The 13,307-nt window shown below is 41.2% G+C and overlaps 1 protein-coding gene across 11 annotated transcripts in view; it reads left to right on the top strand.

Moving 5' to 3' along the window:
- The window catches only part of MPDZ (multiple PDZ domain crumbs cell polarity complex component), a 143,373-nt gene that overhangs the window by 115,360 nt on the left and 14,706 nt on the right, over positions 1-13,307 (top strand). For all 11 annotated transcript variants that reach the window (XM_040481243.1, XM_040481249.1, XM_040481247.1 and 8 more), the window contains 4 exons: positions 9,533-9,625; positions 9,711-9,785; positions 10,518-10,689; positions 13,118-13,263. In XM_040481243.1, coding sequence (XP_040337177.1) covers positions 9,533-9,625; positions 9,711-9,785; positions 10,518-10,689; positions 13,118-13,263 — 486 coding nt within the window. The remainder of the gene's footprint in view (positions 1-9,532; positions 9,626-9,710; positions 9,786-10,517; positions 10,690-13,117; positions 13,264-13,307) is intronic.

The raw sequence follows: 13,307 nt of genomic DNA, 5'->3' as shown, positions 1-13,307 counted from the left end.
AAAGCCATTTATGAAAAGCCCACAGCTAACATCATCCTCAACGGGGAAAAACTGAGAGCTTTTTCCCTGAGATCAGGAACACGACAGGGATGCCCACTCTCACCGCTGTTGTTTGACATAGTGCTGGAAGTTCTAGCATCAGCAATCAGACAACAAAAGGAAATCAAAGGCATCCAAATTGGCAAAGATGAAGTCAAGCTTTCGCTTTTTGCAGATGACATGATATTATACATGGAAAATCCGATAGACTCCACCAAAAGTCTGCTAGAACTGATACATGAATTCAGCAAAGTTGCAGGATACAAAATCAATGTACAGAAATCAGTTGCATTCTTATACACTAACAATGAAGCAACAGAAAGACAAATAAAGAAACTGATCCCATTCACAATTGCACCAAGAAGCATAAAATACCTAGGAATAAATCTAACCAAAGATGTAAAGGATCTGTATGCTGAAAACTATAGAAAACTTATGAAGGTAATTGAAGAAGATTTAAAGAAATGGAAAGACATTCCCTGCTCATGGATTGGAAGAATAAATATTGTCAAAATGTCGATACTACCCAAAGCTATCTACACATTCAATGCAATCCCAATCAAAATTGCACCAGCATTCTTCTCGAAACTAGAACAAGCAATCCTAAAATTCATATGGAACCACAAAAGGCCCCGAATAGCCAAAGTAATTTTGAAGAAGACCAAAGCAGGAGGCATCACAATCCCAGACTTTAGCCTCTACTACAAAGCTGTCATCATCAAGACAGCATGGTATTGGCACAAAAACAGACACATAGACCAATGGAATAGAATAGAAACCCCAGAACTAGACCCACAAACGTATGGCCAACTCATCTTTGACAAAGCAGGAAAGAACATCCAATGGAAAAAAGACAGTCTCTTTAACAAATGGTGCTGGGAGAACTGGACAGCAACATGCAGAAGGTTGAAACTAGACCACTTTCTCACACCATTCACCAAAATAAACTCAAAATGGATAAAGGACCTGAATGTGAGACAGGAAACCATCAAAACCTTAGAGGAGAAAGCAGGAAAAGACCTCTCTGACCTCAGCCGTAGCAATCTCTTACTCGACACATCCCCAAAGGCAAGGGAATTAAAAGCAAAAGTGAATTACTGGGACCTTATGAAGATAAAAAGCTTCTGCACAGCAAAGGAAACAACCAACAAAACTAAAAGGCAACCAACGGAATGGGAAAAGATATTTGCAAATGACATATCGGACAAAGGGCTAGTATCCAAAATCTATAAAGAGCTCACCAAACTCCACACCCGAAAAGCAAATAACCCAGTGAAGAAATGGGCAGAAAACATGAATAGACACTTCTCTAAAGAAGACATCCGGATGGCCAACAGGCACATGAAAAGATGTTCAGCGTCGTTCCTTGTCAGGGAAATACAAATCAAAACCACACTCAGGTATCACCTCACGCCAGTCAGAGTGGCCAAAATGAACAAATCAGGAGACTATAGATGCTGGAGAGGATGTGGAGAAACGGGAACCCTCTTGCACTGTTGGTGGGAATGCAAATTGGTGCAGCCGCTCTGGAAAGCAGTGTGGAGGTGCCTCAGAAAATTAAAAATAGACCTACCCTATGACCCAGCAATAGCACTGCTAGGAATTTATCCAAGGGACACAGGAGTACTGATGCATAGGGGCACTTGTACCCCAATGTTCATAGCAGCACTCTCAACAATAGCCAAATTATGGAAAGAGCCTAAATGTCCATCAACTGATGAATGGATAAAGAAATTGTGGTTTATATACACAATGGAATACTACGTGGCAATGAGAAAAAATGAAATATGGCCTTTTGTAGCAACGTGGATGGAACTGGAGAGTGTGATGCTAAGTGAAATAAGCCATACAGAGAAAGACAGATACCATATGGTTTCACTCTTATGTGGATCCTGAGAAACTTAACAGGAACCCATGGGGGAGGGGAAGGAAAAAAAAAAAAAGAGGTTAGAGTGGGAGAGAGCCAAAGCATAAGAGACTGTTGAGAACTGAGAACAAACTGAGGGTTGATGGGGGGTGGGAGGGAGGAGAGGGTGGGTGATGGGTATTGAGGAGGGCACCTTTTGGGATGAGCACTGGGTGTTGTATGGAAACCAATTTGACAATAAATTTCACATATAAATAAAAAAAAAAAAAAGAAATGCAGCCGCTTGGGCCCGCCCACACCTATGGAATGAGAAACCCTGGGGGTGGACCGCGGTTTGGATTTTTATAAGCCTTCTTGGCGATTCCGGCGCACACGGAAGTTTGAGAATTACCGTGTTAATTGATACTTTAGCAGGGACTAAGCTTTTCCTGCCTTTAGGATTATCTCCCAGCATGACGGTTAGCAGTCTCTGCTCTGATACATTCACCAAAGACCTGCTGTGGAGGAAATAAAAAGAATAAAGAAACAAGTTATAGTCTTTGTGCTTCATAAAACCGAAAGCTCCAATTACTAGAAGTTTCACTGATAAACATCAGCGAAGTATTTACTTTTGAAAAGATCTGAACCTTTGGTTCAAATGACCACTTCAAAGAAGTGGTTTCCTGAACAGAAACCTAGAAATGCTTTCAGGTGCTGCGGGCTCATGCTGGAATACAGGCAGGCAGTAGGTGAAGGAGAACACAGAGCCCTGAGGTGCTCAGGGAGAAGGGGAAGGCGGCGGGGCGGTGGGATATTCGCCATGGGCGGAAAGAAGAGAAGTGGTCCATACGCCAGTCTTCAGCGATGAGGCAGGGCAGTGTGATGCTTACCGCCTGGGCTCCAGAGTCTGTCTGTCCACCTTCGATCCTTGCTTCGTCAGGTACACACCTGACACATTACGCGATCTTCCTTTGCCTCCGTTTTCTCACCAGTAAATTGGAGATGATACTATCACCTTTGACCTAGTTTTAGAGGTTAAGTAAGTTGTGTGTAAGGAGTTGGCATAACGCCTGGCACACAGCCAGTCATTGTTAAGTATTTGCGAGGGGTGGGGTGGAGGAAGGCTGTGGCTCTTGATTTTGTTTCTTTTTTTCAATAAATAACCATGAGCAAAATGGATTGCCCTGGTCCTGTCATTTACAGTACACGTAGAAGAAGTCATTATTATGCACAATTTGTCTCCTGGTAGAAGGAGAAGTACGTCAAGTCATTAAAGTTTTTGCCTTTTCTACTGAGAAGTTCGTACACTTCAGGAACCCCTTGCTCTGTTGCCATGTAAGAGAGAGGATACCTTTCTTTCTCTCCTGCTGGTTTCAGATTGAGTTTCCTTTTCCTCCTAAATCCTGCAGTGTCAGAATTTATAGTATTTAACAGTGCAGTTATTTCCCTACAATTTGTTAATTATGAAGCATTTAAATGTAGGCTGGATTCATTATACTATGTGCTTTTTTTAAAATACAGGTTTATCGTATCTTTAGAAAAGCCCAAAATAATATATATTTTTTACAAGTACCTTTCATGGCACTGATTTAATTTATTTACCGAGGGTTTAGAATATGAGTACCCAGGAAGTGTTGGGGGAATGACCCAGCTAAACAGATGAATAAGGAACAGAACCCAGTAGCAGCTGAACAGGCAGATTTAGAGCCAAACCTTCTGAGTCGGAGCCCTCTTTGGCCTCTTACAGGCTGGGACCTTGGATAGGGTTCTTAATCTGGAAAACTTCCCCTCTATCAAATGGAGATGATGGTAGTGCTCGTCTCATAGAGTTGTACTGGGAATGAAATGTATGTTGTGTGAAGAGTCTAGAACCTTGCACACATACATCAACACTGCCTGTTTTTGTTGTTGTTGTTTTTATTGTTATTAGCAAGGAATAAGCTGGCAGAGAGGGAGATGTCTAACTGCTTGTTGGCACTGTTTTTTTGTGATGCTTTCTCCTCCTGCCTCAGGCTACCTGATGAAGGTGTTCTTTAGATGTTTAATCGTCCTAATCCCCTGTTCAGAATCTTTCAAGGACTTCCATTCCCAGACAGGTAAAGTCTCTTGACCTGGCATTCAGCAGTGGGGTGGACAGAGGTCTGCTTTGTCCGAAGCCCTTCTGAGTGATCTCCCATAAATCACTTGGAAGCTTGATATCACTGGTCCCCGCTCTCCTCTTCTGTAGATGGGGCTGCTTGTTTCAGGGGTTACTTCTGAGATTCTTCAAGCTAATGGACAAGCTGCCCTCATTCTACAGCAGCTTAAGAGCTATTCTCTGTCTTTAGCCTACTGCTGATTTATTCAGCAGTTGTCTAACATGTACACTTCCCTTTCTGAAATAGTTGCTGTGGGGGAAACCTAAGAACTCAGAAGAATGTCAGATTTTATTGCCCACAGAAAGCTTCTGATTATATGTCGATTTCAAACACATCTAAAGCTCGGTAACTGAAATGTGTTTATTGATGAAAGCCAAAGTGAATAAAGGGGAATATTCAAGGATCTTTTAAGATCAGCTGACAGAAGAAGCAATCAACTATGACTTAAAATGTGGGCTTTTGGAGCCACTTGACTTTTCTGGGCCTCAGTTTCCTTACCTACAGTATAGGGAAATAATAATACCTTTATATTGGAAGTGTTTTTGTAAAGATTAAACGAAAGAATTTGTATAAAGCACTTAGTGTGGTGTGTAAATGTGATGTGTCTCCTGATCATATGGGGGCCCCCGCATGTGGGGGGACGATCTGGTGGAAGCCAATGGCACAGGTGGTAAAAGCATTTACTTGTAGTAGAACAAGGAAGATAGAAATTTATTGAACACGCCGCAGGGGAGCAGTAGGCAGGGCAGCAAAGGAGAGGCTGTCTGCAACCAGGGAGGGACTGGGGGCCATAGTTAAAGTGAGAAGGTGAGGAGGTAAGGCAACAAATGGAATTTTCCCTGTTTTGGTAACTGTGCCTGGTTATAAGTAGCCTATTGGTTAGTTAGGGCCTGTGGATATTTTGGGGGGGGGGGGGGCACCTGATGAGCCTGCCTGTATTCAGCCAGGGGGTCGCTGTGGGCTCTTTCTACATTCCGTCACCCAAGCCTGTTTGCCTAAAGCGGCCTTTACACTTGGCACAGTTTGAGTTATTATTTGCAAGTTAATATTTTAACCATGAGGTTCTGAATGCTCCACAGAATGTAGCCTTGGAGGAAGCCCTTGCTAAAAATGACATGTTAAGAGACGGCATATGGTATAAGCCTGTCCACTCTGAACCCCATTATTAGTCGACTCTGGGAAGAAAATGCAAGAAAGCAAAGAAGGGAGAATTAACCAATCTTCTAGCATTGATACATCATCTGCAGTTCTTTGTCCTTTATATTCCCAGTATTTTGAAAAATTACGTTTATTTGAAAAAAATTAAAGGTAAAGTCACACGTGCACTGTGTTCTGTACTTCTCAGCAACCCTGTGCGATTGGTTTGGCTTTTCCCACTTGTAACAGTTCCCGTAACTCAAAATGCTACCTACCGCTAGAACTTAAACTCTAGTCTTACATTTGCCATTCCTTGTTTCAACTTGCAACCAGGGCCCATTCACCTTTCCAAAAGACCTGTGTCTTATGAGTCTTCTACTTCATTCAGACTGACTTGTATCAAGAGCCCATGGAGATTTATTTTGAGAATTCATCCCTCCTTGCCTCTGCACTTGGGGTTCCCTTCTGCTTTCTTTTAGCTTATCTACCCCCTGGATAACTCAAGACCTAGTTTAATCTAATGCCTGTTTATTTTGACATACCCCTTCAACATTCTGGCCTATGTAATGCTTACTAGTAATATCTTCATTTATTTGTCATTTAGCGAATCAGAGCTCAAGAGCATGTCTCTTGCAGTAAACATCCATGTGGGTGAATTTTCTGTATGTCTATATTGCAAACACGTTAAAAAGGGAGAAACTGCCGTACTTTTTCTCCCATTACAAGTGGGGGGTTACATAGTATGGGGTACCATAGTTCATGCCGAGTATGCGAGGAGGAGGAATGCACAGATGCTTACATGCCACGTGTGCACAAAGGAAAGATGTCAAGTGTACTTGAAGAGTACAAGGAGGGGAGAATAGTTTTTGTTACTGTTTCAAAACAGAAATTGTAGTAACAGGTCATTTCTAGTTCTGTTTCGACTTCTTAAACACTTGAGACAGGTTGATTATCTTTTTTTTCTTTTTTTAATCCCCCCCCTTTTGAAGTGAGAAAATAGAAGTATAAACAAAGTTTATAATGTATATAATCTGAACCCTTAGTGTTGACTGAAATGCCAGTTCAGTTTATCAGACGAAATATTTTTGATTAAAGAAAGATTGATTTTTTAGTACACATTGTCCTAGGAAAGTACCTATACATCAAAGCAGGTGACAACCTTACATGGTTGTCAGAGATAGGTTTCGTGTCCACACAGTTTTATAGGCTAAAAGTCTTCAAATAGCATTGAGAATTTTGGGGGAAATGTTCCCAACTTCAAAATAGCTCTCCTGACAATAATAGGAGTTTAGCTTTGTTGCACTTTTAATTCTTGTTCACTCTTTTCTAGCTGTTTAATTATACAACTGTTGCTCCATAAATAATTTGGTCCCTTAATTTGTTTCACCTTCTCTGTATGGTGGTGTTTTAATAACTGGCTCAGAACAGTGTTTCTCAGCTCTTTTTCTGTTAAGTACTGTATGTACTGTGGCAGAAGTGAGGTGGAGAGCTAAGCAGTTAGCTAAGACATTGCTCTCATGCCCTGTTATCCTTTACCCGTGTTTTATCCTGTTCTTCTGATACCAGTAACGTCTGTATATATGTATACACATGCTTATTTTTATAGGACTCCAGGTGGAATTGGAACATTCCGCATTTGCAGATGTGCAGCTTATTGTTCCTTTTAGGACTCTGCCTGTTGCCAGTAACAAAAACAACAACAAGAAAAACCAACTTCCTCCGACAGGCTTAGTCAAAGAAGGGGATTTATGGGCTCGGGTGACTGGGCAGCGATCCTCAGGGATAGTTGATCCTGTGGCTCCGTCGTGTCGTCAAGAACCAGTTCTTCTCCTCCCTGCACAGCCATGAAGGGTCAGCGGTATCCCCGGGCTGGTCTTCTCTCAGTTTTACAACGGCTGCCAACCACAGTTGGGGTCATGTGCCACTTCTTCCACGTGCAGGGTGGGGGCAGAGTGGCTGTCCCAAAATGCTGAGCACAAGTCCTGAGACCCGTGCTGTTAAGCCAGTTCAGATCACGTGCCTGTGCATGTGAGTGGGGGAGGAGCAGAGAGAGAGGGAGACACGGAATCTGAGGCAGGCTCCAGGCTCTGAGCTGTCAGCACAGAGCCTGACGCAGGGCTTGAACACACAAACCGTGAGATCAGGACCTCAGCCGAAGTCAGATGCTTAACCTACTGAGCCACCCAGACACCCCTGTATATATATTTTAAAACCACCACCCAACACGTAGGCAGAGAGGAAGAGAGCCAGCAAGAGAGAGAGAGAGTGTGTGTGTGTGCTCCTGTATGTTATTTGAGGCAGCAGGGGGAATGGGACTGGATATTCTTTAAAACAAATGTATGAGCTTATACAAAAGAGTAAGATGAGAATGGGCATTAAGCAAACAACCAGCAAATGCTCATGTACTAGTAAAATACTTTCCTGACTGCAGGTAAGTGAATAGGCAATAATAGAATCAAATCCCAGAGTTGAGTACATACAATCATTGTAGATACAGAGTAATACTCAAACAAATATTTCTTTGTGGTGATAGGAAAGACCATTGGTGTAGAAAATCCCAAATAGAATGTTTAACTATATTAGATGCACTTGGCATTGGCATTGGGATTTTATCTTTTTGGTAGCACATTCACCTTCCTGCTCATTAATCCTGATTCTTTTACCACTAAATCAGGATTCAGGTCTCAAAATCCTGGCAAGTTGAGAGAATTTATCTGGAGTAAATCCAGTTACATTCTGTAGAGTAACAAGCAGAAGGAACGTATACTGTATATAGTGCATCAAGTTTTCGATCCCTTTCTTATTACATCCGATCCTCAGAGCAATGTCATGGTTGGGCAGGAACAGCATGGGTTTGAATTGTGTGGGTCCATTTATATGTGGGCATTTTTGATAATAAAGGATAGTACTGCAGTTTATTTTCTCTTCCTTAGGATTTTCTTAACATTGTCTTCTCTCTAGCTTACTTCATCTGAAGACACAGTATACAATGCATATAACATGCAAAATGCGTTACTCAGCCATTTATGTTATCAATAATAAGGCTTCCATTCTGTGGTAGGCTGTTGGTAGTTCAGCTTTGGAGGAGTCAGCAGTCACGCATGGGTTTGCACCTGTGCAGAGGGGGATCAGCACCCCAGCCCCCATGTTGTTCAAGGGTCACCTGCATCATTACTCCTTTCTTCAGATAAGAAAATTGAGGTTCAGACATGTTATGTGGCTTATCCAAACTCCTGCAGGTAGGCAGAAAGTAAATTAGAACTGAGCTCTTCTCACCCCAAAAGTGCAATTTTCTCTGTCTTACGCATGTGACTGATTGTCTGGAAAGAGAGCAGTGGTAGAGAGAGATGCCCAGTGACAGTCTGAAAGTCTACAATGAATAGTCTACCTCAGAAAAGCACAGTGTTGATAGTCTTTCAAATGGCGGTGCGACCTTACCTGGTGTCATGGTCATGGTCCTAAAGGCCCGATGGCTTGGTTGGCTCTCATGTGTACATGTCGTAGAAATCACGGCAAGATTTCCCTTTCCCTCTTTTGCTTTACATTTGCTTTACATTTTACATTTCTGGGTAGAAACTACAATGAAAAAGGTTGCTAGCTCTAACCAGAATGAAAATATCCAAAACCCTATTTTAATTTTATTAATGTAAACATTAAAGAAATGTAAAAGCCAATACTATTGACCATTCGGTCTTGATAAAAGAAAATGTGGAAAATATAGACAAAACACGGATGGCTCTCTAGGCTTGGCAGGTTTTCAGTGCACGTCTTTGGGCTCAGGGTTGAGAGTGTTTTCACTCTGCACCAAATCAAAACACAAGTGTCTGGGGAAACAACGCTGGTTCAGCCCCAGAAAGGACAGAGCACGCAGAAGTAATTGCAGTCTGTCTGCTCCAGGAAGAAGGGCAGGATGAAGGGGCCAGTTTGGGTTGTTATTTCTAAGTTGTAGGCCACAAAGAGGAAGCAGGATACTTTGATTTGGTTTTAAATGACTTATGCCGTCAGCCAGTTACACAGAACTACATTGGCAAATGTTGTATGTTTATTGAGTTATTGAATGCATTTTGTTCCCTGGATATTTTTCTAAAGTTACTGGAGATGTGTAACTGGATATATATGCTAAATATACTAGAAACAGTATACATATGGGAGGAATGAATACATTTGAATAGTTGATGGAAGAGAATTCCTTCCCATTAAAAAACTTGAAAGTTTGCTTAAGAAGAGATTTTTATTAATGAACTTTAGAATGGCTCTAATCAGTTTTCTAGCCCTTGGGTGGAAGATAATGTTTAGAAGTTATGGCCACATAGCTTTCCTTTCGATAAATTTAATCTGTTTCAAGTCTTCTAAGTTGTTCCTATTTCTCTAGGATCAAGGGGGTTTGGGCATTGCTATCAGTGAAGAAGATACGCTCAGCGGAGTCATCATAAAGAGTCTGACAGAACACGGGGCAGCAGCCAAGGTGAGGCTTTCTCACGGTCATAAAGTGGTGGAGAAGGGAATTACTTCTATAAGATCACCCCAAAATCGTACATGTTTCCATTCAGGATGGACGGCTGAAAGTTGGAGATCAGATATTGGCTGTAGATGATGAAGTTGTTGTTGGCTATCCTGTTGAAAAGGTACTTTTCCAAAAGAAAGCAAATAACGCTGTAAACCCGTCCGTGGGCATGGCCAGTGTTTGTGTGTGTCTGTGTGTATGTGATCATAGGGAATTGGGACCATGTAGCTATGTTAGACCGATGTCGTTAAGGAAGAAAAGAGATTATTTGGAAATCCTCCAATTTCTGTTTTCTATTTTCCGATGGAATGATGTTAAGATATTTTCTCTTGCCTAGTAAGTCCGGTGTTCAGTGGATGTTTTTGATAAATATCATTTCCATTTTCCCTTAGAAAAACTTGCATTTCTAAATAAAGATCAACTTAGTGTTAAGATCAAAGGAATTTTTATGAATATTTGCTCCAATAAATATTCCCTATGTCTGTACTTACTAGTAGACTCACTTAGGCCTTTCATATATAAGTGCTAGAAAAAAAGCTGCGTTTCTTGTGAGATTTGGTGTGCAAATGTTTTTGTTTCTACATTGGCCAGCAAGAAGCTTAAATCATTTTTTAAATTCAGTTTTAATAATTGTCTAAGGTTGGACCCTTTAACCCATGCGTCTGTATTCTCACTTTCCCTTTGGCTTAGTTCTTTGGTTGCATCGTTTTCCTTACTCTGAAACTACAACCATTCTTTCTTGACTCCTCAAGTTCTGACAAGGAAAGAGATTCCAACTATAATAGTGACTTACTGGTATGTCTACTAATTTGCTTTTGAATTTTGTTTCCCTGCCATACCGACACCCCGCCAGTTCATTAGCCTTTTGAAAACAGCAAAGACAACAGTGAAACTTACCATTCGTGCTGAGAATCCAGACTCCCAGGCTGTTGCTTCAGCAGCTGGTACAGCCAGTGGAGAAAAGAGCAGCTCCTTGTCTCCGATGCCCCCAGCTTCTGGCTCCCCGGAACCGGAGTCCATCCGAAGTAAGGGCTTGTATGGTGCACTTAACCTCAGAGCTGGTTCCTACTTGGGAGCCACCTGCCTGTATGTAACTCACTGTTTGAAAGGCCGTAGACAGGGAACACTTTGGTGACAAGATGGTATAAAGAGATGAGCTCCTGAAGAAAGAGTGCTGGACTTCCAGGCAGGGAGTCTGTGGGCTGTACGCTAACCAGCCATACGGGCTTGGGAAACCCATCCAGCCACTCTGAGCCTCAGCTGCTTCCTCTCTAAAGCAAGGCAATGACACTCTTTGCTCTCCAAGGATCTTTTGCTGAAGGTACCTGTGATTCTGGGTGTTTGACTAATGAAGTAAACAACATTTGGAATATCCCCTTTTTATATTGAGCAAATAATTTAACTTCTCTAAAGCCTCAGTGATCTAATCTGTAAAATGAATACAGTGGTATCTCTTTACCTGTGGAATGAACAATGCCTGGCATTACCAGAAACTCTTCAAAGTGCTAGTTATTGCTATGGTAAGCATAATTGATTTGAGTTCTGTCATTTGGGTGTAATTGATTCTGTCAAAATAAATGAAGTGGTTGTATGTGGACTGTGGAATGAGACTGGTGTGTGCCATTAAAATACCAATGTGGCATATTGAGGCAAATCCTTCCTTTAAGTTGCTTTTTGACAACAGTTCACTAACTTTTAAGTAAGACCGTAAATTTCAAGCTTTGCAGCATTGAAAAAAGTACTTAAACACATAGGCGTTTTCTTTTTTTTTTAATTTATTTTTTAATTTGTTTTTGAGAGAGAGAGAGAGCGAGCATGCAAGGGGGCATGGGGCAGAGAGGGAGACACAGAATCCAAAGCAGGCTCCAGGCTCTGAGCTGTCAGCCCAGAGCCCGATGCGGGGCTCGAACCCACAAACTGCGAGATCATGACCTGAGCCAAAGTCGGACGCTTAGCTGACTGAGCCACCCAGGCACCCCCACGTAGGCATTTTCTGTGATGGGAGAAAAAATCTTTTGGCCTCCAGTCTGAAACATTAACTTCTTTTGACAGGTAATTAGGGAAACAGCAATTTTTAAAACATATGTAATATAGTTAGATAAAAAAAAAAAAGTAATACATATGGGATGAAGGTAATCCTTTATTTAGAAAGACTGGGTAATTCACTGAAATGTTAAAAGGTTTTACAAAAATTTTCTCATTTTTCAATTTTATGTCATCAATCTGTAAGTAGCACGGTCTATAAAAATATGAAATGCTAAATGAAAATGTAACATAAAAGAAAACATCTTACACCTACTCTTACCATTTCAGGAGCAAGAATTAGTGTGTTTTCGATTCCTAAAAAGAGCCTCTTGTCTTAAACTACTCATTGAGTATCTTAACTTTTTCATTTTTTAAATTTTATTTAAAAATTTTTTTTAACATTTATTTATTTTTTGACGTACAGAGACAGAGCAAGAGTGGGGGAGAGGCAGAGAGAGGGAGTCACAGATTCCAAAGCAGGCTCCAGGCTCTGAGTTGTCACCACAGAGCCTGACGTGGGGCTCGAACTCATGAACCATGAGATTGTGACCTGAGCCAAAGTCAGATGCTTAACTGACTGAGCCACCCAGGCACCCCTCTTAACTTCTTCAAAACATCACATTTGCTGTATGCTCTTTGGGATATCATAAAACATATGATATGAAGACTATCATAAAACAAGGTGTGAAATTATATTCTCCTTGTTTTCTCCTGATCTGTTCTTATGTCTTCAGTCCTGAGCATATATACACTAGGATTTAATATCTGAGTTTGTAAAATATCACGCGAGACACACAAAGAACGAAACTGCTTGTGGGGGTGGGGGTCCCCTGACGTTTTATAAACTCAGTAAATCCTGGGGCATGTAGACACAGATCTGATTACGTAAGAAGAGATGCTCTAGGAGACGAAGAAAAGGAAAACCAAAACAAAAGCATAAAAAGCCCTGAAATGCGGGCACCATGATTAGAATTATTGATGTGCTTTTTGTGTTTTCTGGTCTTCTCAGAATGTGTTTTTAGTTTACTGCCACATATCACAGTTCTGAGTTTTACAAATCATAATTTCATGAGAAGGTTTTTTGGCTCTAGTGAAATGTCGACTATCAACATGACACTAGAGGTTCAGTTCAACTTTCTGTCCTTGGGCTTTTATACATATTATCTCGGGCGATTTAGAAAATACACAATAGTGCAGAAAGTAACTTGGCACTCATCACCCTAATTAATGATGATGTAATCATTTTGTTCGATTTTTTTTTTTGTTTAATATAACTGAAAGATTAAGATAAATTTGACGTTTTGCTGTCCCAAATCTTGGGCCCTTTTTCTTTTCCATCCCCCAAAGGCAACCAGTGTGGTGACTTTGCTGTTTATACCACCTAATCAATTTGTATCCTATTTCATTTCATGTTTAATTTATTTTTAGGTACAAGCAGATCATCAACACCAGCGATCTTTGCTTCTGATCCTGCAACCTGCCCCATTATCCCAGGCTGTGAAACAACAATTGAGATTTCCAAAGGGCGAACAGGGCTGGGCCTGAGCATTGTTGGAGGGTCCGACACTCTGCTGGTGAGGACACTCAGATACACAGAGATTCTTCGGTTACTCAGGCA

This window comes from Herpailurus yagouaroundi, unplaced genomic scaffold (assembly GCF_014898765.1).
Source record: "Herpailurus yagouaroundi ecotype Mexico unplaced genomic scaffold, PumYag 160, whole genome shotgun sequence".
Taxonomy (NCBI): Eukaryota; Metazoa; Chordata; class Mammalia; order Carnivora; family Felidae; genus Herpailurus; species Herpailurus yagouaroundi.
This window is presented reverse-complemented; position numbering and strand designations above follow the sequence as displayed.